Raw genomic sequence first — 9,745 nt, forward strand, 5'->3', positions numbered from 1 at the left:
GATGAAAAACCTGAGTAACTCCCTCCCCACTGTATTAATAATAATACAGTGGGGAGAGAGGGACCCCTCCACCTCTGTATGAGATTAGTTAACTCACCTTTAGTCAAAAGAGACCAGGGGTTCCTCATATCACTGACGGGAATCGAACAAGGGTCTTTCTGACCAAAAGGTCTTCGTCTATACTGAATGAGCTATGGAAGCTCCATCCATCCCATTCAAAGATTATTAGTCAGTGAAATCTGACTGACATGTCCTGACAGGAATAGAAGAAAAAGAGTAGAGCATATTTTAGCAGGATAGGAAGGGTAAAGGGTGATGGAGTGCTACTTAGAATAAGTAACGAGTTGTGTCCTCTCTGGGTAGAGAATTTAGCATGAAATGGTGATAATTTATTTCGTGAGATATTGCTATATGCCAGAACACAACAGAGGATGATGAGTAGGAAATACTTATACAGAGGATTCTGGTGCAAAGCAAGCGATCGTTACGGGAAATTTTAACTATTGCATATAAATTAGGCAGATGAAACAACATACAGTAGTACGAGAATGAAATTTTTGGAATTCTTCAGGGACAATGTCTCAGGCAACGTGTAGAAAGAACACAGGATCAAGAGTTCTGGATTTGGTCCTATCATCAGAGCATTTGATAGTAACTAAATTTGATTGTATACAGAAAAACGGTTTGCTATAAAATCAGGGGTAAGAAAAGAATGTACATTGTCTCTACTCTTATTCATCATCTATACGGATTGCATTATGAAAGCAAGTGGCATTAATGTGATATTAGAATTTAAGATGATAAACTTAACTTTGTGCTTTACACACAGATGATATACTCCTAAACACACCCAGTGCAAGTCCCCAGGATTTTCTAACTATTGAATAACAGCTGTAATAAATTTGGCATAAGAATCAGCAATAATAGGACCAAAACCTATGAAAGAAAAAAAAAAAAAAAAACTTCAGTTGCATTCTCAATGGTGAACTTATAGAACAAGTAAAACATTTCAGCTAATTAGGCACTGTTTTTAGTGATAAAAACAAATTAAATAAGGAAACAGACAGCAGAATAAGCAATGCCAATATGGGGAGGGGGATAAATTTATATGAAACAAGAGAGAAATTGGCCAAAACACTAAACTAACAGTATACAAATGTTCAAACCTGTTTTAAGTTATGGATCTTAGAGCTGGGTTAGAAATAAAGAACTTGATCAAAGACTTGAGACCATATATATGAGTGTTCTGAAAAAAATTAAAGGAGTGAACAAATAGCATCAATGGCAGAATTATTAAAAAATGAAGATATTAGGAAGGAACATGGCATTCTATGCATTCAAAAATGTGTAAGCAGAGTTAATCTAAGGTGGTATGGTCACAAACAGAATGGTAGAGGAAAAGTCAGCTAAACAGGTGTTTGATGCTAAGGTCTAAGCATGAAAAATCTCAGAGGAAGACCTAAAAGACTAAAATATTAGATATGACAACATTGAGTGCTGACAAGTAACAGACTAATTTAGAGCAAGAATGTTGATAGGAGATAAACATTCAGGATACTATGCAATCATAGTATGCTGTAATCTGTATGCCCCTTGAGGGTAATATATATATATATTACCCTTGAGGGTAATAGATATATAATCTTACAAAGTTTAAAATGGAATTTTTTTTTCACTCCCATCTATAGATGCCAAAATGGGATTTTTTTCCCCAAGATACTTTAGTAGGATGGTGGTCTCCCTAAATGCCAATAAAACTCTTCTCCCACCTGCAGACATTTGAAAGCATCTATCTATGTCAACAGTGGAATTTGAACCCACACCCTATTAGCTGGAAAGCAGATGCCATTCACTCTGCCAACTACCTTGTTTCAAGGCTAAATTTTTGTCATGTATAATTTATTCATGGAATTATGTAGTATTGCAGTATTTGACAGCTGGGGCATGGAGCCTATGGCAGCATTTAACTTCTTGGTATACTTATTAATGTCTAGAAACAACCCGAACGTAGGTTGTTTTACATTGTCAATGTTTCTCTGTGAGGTTTATCACAAATTTATTTACAGACAATTTTTCACTGTAAATAAATTGCAGGTGAAACAACAATGTTTCAGATGAGTTTACTATTAGTTCACATAATGTGGACTAATAGTAAACTCATCTGAAACAATTTTAATTTTATAATCACATTAAAACTTATAATTACTAAAACTATAAAATGAGTACTGAGTGTGATCAATACTGCTACTACAAATCAAAGTGATTTCAAAGGTTTGATTTTCAAAAACATGTCAATTCAACCAAAAGCAGAATCCTAGAAGTAGAGATTAGTATTGGAAACAACTCAAAAGCAACAGCGATGCTAAGAATCCTCCTCTGTAAACAATTATAAGCAACTATTTGAAAACTGCAAAAATTGCTAATATGTCCACTAAAAAAACCAACAGGGTATCCAATTCAGGAGTTTGCAGGATCTTGTGTGGGTGTGAAAAAAACAGCTACCAACTAGTTTATTTGGTTCAAAGAGTATAGGACTATATTAGGTACTCACTAATATAAGCTACAAGTGAACCCAAAAGATCAAGATGGAAGTTTGAACGGTTACGAATCAGCTTCCATAGGTTATCCACACAACAGCTATGTGGATAACCTATGGCAGAATAGTGAATGAACAAATCAGGAACCAATTGTCTTTATTCTTCATACATGTTTCATTGGTTCATATTCATACATATATACCGATATTCATATAATTACTGATGAAATGCCCACAATATATAAGCTAGTGATTAAATTGTCAGTTTACATTTCCTCTGAAATTTCAATTCTAGAAATTCCAAAGTCTGTGACCTAATGATACTGATGAACAGAATGTCTAATCAACATATTAATATAACAAACATTTGGTTATCAACTGTAGAGAAACTGAAACTTATGTCATGATGTCATATAAGTTCTGCATTCAGAATAAGTAACTTTGGGTATAGAAGAGCATCATTTTCATTGAACAGTACAAAAAGCTCATTTCTTGTTTCATTGAACAAGTAGAGAATAAATATGTTTGAGAGCAAATGCAGATGCACAAATAAGAATTTCTCCAATTATTTATTCCTTTATGCAATTAGTGTTATGGATAACAAGGAGTAAGAAACCAAACCATAAAAAATTACTTACCAATAAAGAATATCATTTGCTTCATGGAATTCATATCTAACACTTTTACAAAGTGCACGTAGAGAAGCCTCGCGTAAAGATGATAAGGCTTCTAGCCCATGAAGGTATGAATAAATTATCTGTAAATCCTGAAAAAAATATTTGAAAAGTAAATTAATATTCTAATACAGAAACAATTATTATAGCTATGATTATCCTTAACACAGACAACTATTTTGGCATTTTAGTGGGGTTAAGTATTCACTACAAGAGGCTCACATTAACCTAAAGGTATAAAATACAAACAGAATATTTGTATTTTATACCTTTTCATAAGTATCATCAGGTTCGCTTTAATACTTACAATTGAAATGAACCTGAGAGAACGAGAGAGAGAGGGAGGATGTTATCTGTTAACTGGATTGCCTTCTAAATAGAATTTTAGGCAAGTTTTTAGTACACCACTTCATATGTGAGAACAATATTCTAAGATTGGACAGATTATATTCCCCAAAGGGAGTAGGTGAGGATGTTCAGCCTTAACTCTTGTAGACTGGTGAGCAATCTCCACTTTTAGCCATCATAGGCAACTGATGCAATGATTCACGAAGGCTATCAATGATTTTCATATGAATAGAGAGGAGAGTACAGCATGCATCTGTCACAATCTCACAATTCCTAACCCTATATATATATATATATTATTGTCTGAAACTGCACGAGTTCCATGGTTGATTTTATTAAGCTGCGAGATTAAAAAAACCCAAGTTTCTGGGAGAGAAAAACCCTACTTGCAAGTGTCAAAGATTGGCTAACTCAGGCACCTGCTAAAACTGGCCTGAAAAGTTCCTCTGGTGGAACTAGAATCAAAACTAGAAACTTAGAAGTCTTTCCGTTGGTGGTCTAGTGCAATGGAAGCAAATATCATTTCCAGAGTTATACAGGCACACTGAACAGTGTCTTAAGTAGAAAAGAATATGTTATGTCTGTGTTAATACATTTTTGGATGGATAATAATTTAATTAATTTAAGGAAGATAACAGATATGATGTGTTTGTATCAGCAAAAGCTAGAGATAAGACAAATTTGAATTTGCTAGAGATCTTAATACAGAAGATTAGGAGAGATGAAGTAAAGATCTTGTTTTGGTAATATTTCTGTTTTCATTCTTTGAACGTGTTCCATCCTCTCAGGGGAGCAGAAGGTTTTTTTTTGGAGGAGGGGGTACAGAAGAGCTGAACTAACAGGAAAAACTATAGAAATGTTAACATGAGTGATGTTATTAAGATGCTATTTAAAATCAAAAACTTCAATGGGAGGCAGCCACAAGCAGAGTAATATATTCACAGTTAAAAATGAAAACTATCAGTTATTTGTGCCACTCAATACCCCACCCCTTTACATCAATCATACTGACAAAAGGTTAATCTATGATATATTTAATACTCTGAGCACAGGCTAAATAACCTGGGACTCCTGCTCTAGAAGCCAAACATGGAATTTTTTAGGTCATCACTTCAAGCATCTAATAAATGGGGATAGTAGTCTCACTCAAGCTATGAAAATCATCTACCATTTACGGATTTCCAAAAGTGAATAAAAACTGTTGGGAGGAACATTTTACTGAATTGTTTTTGAAACATGAAAATTTAGAAACATTTCACAACAAATACAAAACAGTAAGAAAAATTAGAAAATTAGAGAAGCAAGAGAATTAGAGTAGCAAGAAGAGACTAAATAAAGAATTTGATAAAATAAGGAAGTGGATGAGATTCAGGATCTTAGGTGATGATAGAGAGCAGACTAAAGGGACACAATGCAAGTGTTGCAAAGACTGCACATCATACTACTATGATAAAAAGTACATTGATATGCAGAGATAAGTAGTGAGGCCTCTATATAAGGCACTGGTCCAACCACACATGGACTATTGTGCTCAAATTTGGTTTCCTAGTTTTCACTGTGATGTGGAAACACTAGAGAGTCCAAAGAGGAATGACCAAAGTGATATTGAAACTCTGAAGTGTTGGTTACGCAGAGTAGTTGAGGGAATGTGGATTACAGAGTTTGGTGGATAGGCAGAAAAGAGGAGATATAATAGACCAAATTGGTTAAGGGATTCTACCAGATTAATACAGAAAAGTTGCTGGTTTGGGTGGCTATCCCATGATGAGTCTTTTGATGCAATGGCAGTTACTATAATAATAATATAGGAAGATAAATAATATCCTTCATTATAGTTAATAGTATAAAAAAAAGTGTTTTCTAAAAACAAATATCAGATGGAAGAAAAAGAATACAGTGCCAATTAATTAGAAAGAAATTAGTTTGTGAAATCCAGTTCTATATTTGTTATTTTTATCAATAGAGAGAGGCCCCATGTCAAGAAGACAGTTTAGTTCTTTGAGGTTCAGAAGTACAGAAAACTCTGTACATTTGTCATAACTTGTAACAAACACAATTAACTATGTATAGATCACACATGGATGGTAAAATAATTACTGAGGACCATTTAAGATATGAATGATTCCTCCAATTTAGCAGAGATTTCTGACTGTGTTGTTTGAACTATTTGAATTTAAACTTTTAATGCAAACAGTTTTCAAACCATGCAGTGTGCCATTCATCCAGATTCGGCTTTAAAGGTGGTCATATGATAAGTGACACATTTTGTTTAAAACTTCCTTTTGATTTTTTAGTTATTGAAAAATAAATTATAGAATAGATCTGCACTTATCTGCAAAAATATAACAGTAAAAAAAAAAAAGTAATCAAAATGGGAAAAAAAAATGCTCTTACTCCCTAAAGACCACTCAAATACCCTGGGGATACAAGTACTACGCTTTGGGAAACACTGGCATAATGGATGAAATAACAGCACTAAAAGATAGTTTAGATAGAATAAAAATTGAAAACAATATAGTAAATCTGATCTATTATATAGATGACACAATAATGGAAACAGACAAAGAAGATAATTTACAAAGACAAGTATTTTATTTTCAATGGATATGATAAAAAATATATTCTTGAGATGATCAGTATAAACACCTCAATTTTAAGACAGACTATTTGTTCTACACTTCTCTATTAGTTTTGCATGCCTTGTTAAATGAGGGTGGTCTCAAAAAGTTCTCTGCCTCGACCATAGATGACAACACTATTGGCAAGATTTTTTTTCTAAGTTAGCACATCTGTCATAAACATCCATGTGAAATTTCAAGTCATTCTATCAAGTAGTTTGTTTTATACAGCTGACTGAAGCAAAAGTGTTGTCTATATACATTGAAATGGCTAAAATTGAATATTGTGTGATTATAAAATTCTTTGTAAAAGAAGGTTTAACGCCAAAAAGAAATTCATTCGAAGTTCATAAAAGTTTATGGGCACTCTTCTCCTTCATTTTCGACAATTAAGAAATGGGCTGCCGAGTTTAAAAGAGGCCGTACCAGCCTTGAAGATAATCCAAGTGAAGGACGTACAAAAAGTGTAATAACACTTTTTGGACGTATGGTATTTGACTTGCCGGTATAAGGACCGGCAAGTCAAAGTGCATGAAATTGCTGAGACTATAGGCATTTCAAAAGAACGTGTAGGATATATTTTGCATGAAGAATTGCATATGAAAAAGCTTTGTGCAAGATGGGTGCTATGCTTACTCACAGCAAATCAAAAACATACTCGCATGAAAATCTCTGAACAGTGCTTGGAGTTTAACAAGAATAAAACTGATTCTGTGCATTGATTTATCACTATGAATAAGACTTGGATTCAGCATTACACACAATAATCCAAACAGCAGTCAAAACAGTGGACAGAAGCCAAAGTTTGTTGCCAAAGAAGACAACGTCAGTTCCATCAGCAGGAAAGGTCATGAACAGTGTTTTGGGATGCTAAAGGCATTTTGTTTATTAATTATTTTGAAAAGGATAAAACAATAACTGTGGAATATCATTCTGATCTTTTAACCAAACTAGATGAAAAAATTCATGATAAAAGACCTGGTTTGCAGAAGAAAAAAATCACCTTTCATCAGGACAATGCACCTACCTACCAAAGTGTTTTGCAGTGGGAAAATTAAGGGATCTGCACTATAAATTGTTGGAACATCCACCCTATTCCCCAGATTTGGCTCCCTCTGACTTCTATCTCTTCTGAAAACTAGAACTCTTCCTGGCTGGTCAGCGTTTTTCTTCAAATCAAGTGGTGATTGCAGCTGTAGAGGGGTATTTTGCAGATGTTACCGAGAACCACTACAGGGATGGGATAATGGTGCTGGAATAAATGTATTAGTCTTAAGGGAGATTATGTTGAAAAATAAAAATAATTTTGAAATTATAAATTTGTTTTTTCATTATTAGGCTTTAGATATAAGTTAAATGACAAGAGACGTTTATTGTATCAAAGCTTAAAGGAATCAAATCAATTTTTATTAAAAAATTTTCAACTGTTAATTTCAATTCCTGTTAGCTTTGATACAAAAAACAGTTGAAAAATGATTTAATAAAAATTGATTTGATTCCTTTTAGCTTTGATACAGTAAAGAGAATCTTGCCATTTAACTTATATCTAAAACGTCTCCAAAAGAAGTATAAAAAAGATACACATTAGTCAGAAGTGTAGAACTAATAGTTTATCTTAGAATTATGAGGTCTTTATACTAGAACTCTCAAGAATGTCAAAATAACCATGAATCTCAGTAAAATATATTTTATTATATAATAAAATATTATATATGGCAATATGTTAGAATAAAAATCAAAACATTTGTGATTAGTAAGCAAACAATCAGATACAAGTCAGAACTAAAAAAAACTAACAAAACAAGTAATGAATTTTAAATACTTATTTAAAATTCTAGAAAAGAATTCTCATCCACAGTAGAGCAGTTCACAATCTCAATTCAAAGACCTCAAAAAAAATATCGGAAGGATATTTTTCCTTTTATCAGAAGGATTTCTAAATAAATGGCCAAAATTCTCCAAGATATAGACTACCAATAGACCAGTTCAAAACCAGGCATATATAAGGATTAGGCAAAACTCCTTCACAATGAGTCAAGATGTCAAAAATAGACATGTTAATAATAAGAGCAACAATAAACATTTTCAATTAAAAAAAAAACTTACCTCATTTGCTCTATTTTCTGGCTCTTTCTTCAAGCAATCAAAAAATTCCTTCTCACCATATCCTGCCATTACTGGCAAGATGATATGCATGAGAACTACAGCTGGAAAGATTTTGCACCTCTAAGGCACAGATAAAAAAGAACTAGCACCAAACCTCCACATATATACACAATAATGCAGATGCACACACATAAAGAAGTATAGCTATTCAGGCTGCATTCATAATATCTGGTTAACTTTAATCATCCAGGGGCTGCAATCAATGCCATGGCCAAGGAAATACTATTTCTACCACCAATGCATATATCATAGGGTACACTAATGTTAACAGGAGTCATGTTGACTTGAAATGTTGCCAATTGTCATTCTGGTAAGGTTTTTTTTTACATCAACACCACACAATAACTTGCTCATCTGAAAAAAAAAAAAAAAAAAAAAAAAAAAGGAGAGGACAGAAATCAATATCAATTAAAGTAGTGCTATTATATATGTTATATATAAATAAATAAATATATATGTGCGTGTGTGTGTGTATTTATATGTTAAATACATATAAATATATGTATTTAACATATATTTATATATATGTTAAAAGTGGTATACATGTAAAGTATATTATTGTATTTACATACAAATATTTATCAATATGTTGATACTTTTAGAAAACCTTTAAAAAATAATGATCAGTACAGTCTAGTTCTTGCTTACAACTATACATTATATAAAAAACCTTAAATTTAATGACAAAACAACTTCTTATTATTATTGTGCTATCTTCTATCGAAGGTCAGCGACCATCTTGGCGAACAAACTGCGCTCTTGTGCTAATCTGAGCAGTTGTGCACTGCTCTTTCCTGTCCATGTCTTGATGTTGTCAAACCATGATATTCTTTTTCTTCCTCTAGTTCCTTTGCCACCAATTCTTCCTATCAAAATAGTTTGTAGAAGTTGGTATTTGCTGTTTCTCATGATGTGGCCAAGATATGATGTTTTTCGTTTCTTGATTATTTGTACAAGATGTTTAGCTTTGCCAATGGATTTTAAGACATCTTCATTGGTAATTTTTTCTGTCCATGATATCTTTAGCATGTATAGCCACATCTCAAAGGCTTCGATTTTCTTGATGGTTGTCGCCTTCAATGTCCATGTTTCAACTCCATAGAGCAGAATAGACCACACGTAGCATTTCAGCATTCGGCATCTGACTTCCATGTTTAGGTCTTTATTGCAGAATAGTGTTCTCATTTTCATGAAGGACTGCCGTGCAACTTCAATCCTTGTCTTTATATCTATTTCTGGATCCCACCGTTCATTAAGCCAGCAACCAAGATATTTATATCTTGACACTTGATCAATATTTTTCCCATTGAGTGTCAGTTTCATTGATGAGGCTGGATGTTTGCTGATGATCATGTATTTTGTCTTGTTGATGTTTATATTTATTCCCATTCTTTGGCTTTCTA

General features: G+C 33.1%; 1 protein-coding gene across 4 annotated transcripts in view; it reads right to left on the bottom strand.

The window, feature by feature from the left end:
• LOC150099532 (rap guanine nucleotide exchange factor 6-like) overlaps positions 1-8,561 on the bottom strand; it is a 486,813-nt gene extending 478,252 nt beyond the window's left edge. For all 4 annotated transcript variants that reach the window (XM_090404032.1, XM_090404034.1, XM_090404030.1 and 1 more), the window contains exons 1-2: positions 8,283-8,561; positions 3,175-3,302 (exon numbers count right to left, since the gene is read on the bottom strand). In XM_090404032.1, the coding sequence (XP_090260158.1) occupies positions 3,175-3,302; positions 8,283-8,372 (218 nt within the window). In that variant the 5' untranslated portion in view covers positions 8,373-8,561. The remainder of the gene's footprint in view (positions 1-3,174; positions 3,303-8,282) is intronic.
• Positions 8,562-9,745: the final 1,184 nt, after the last annotated feature.

This window comes from Typopeltis vanoorti, chromosome 14 (assembly GCF_054136105.1).
Source record: "Typopeltis vanoorti isolate ZY-2024b chromosome 14, IOZ_Tvanoo_1.0, whole genome shotgun sequence".
NCBI lineage: Eukaryota > Metazoa > Arthropoda > Arachnida > Uropygi > Thelyphonidae > Typopeltis > Typopeltis vanoorti.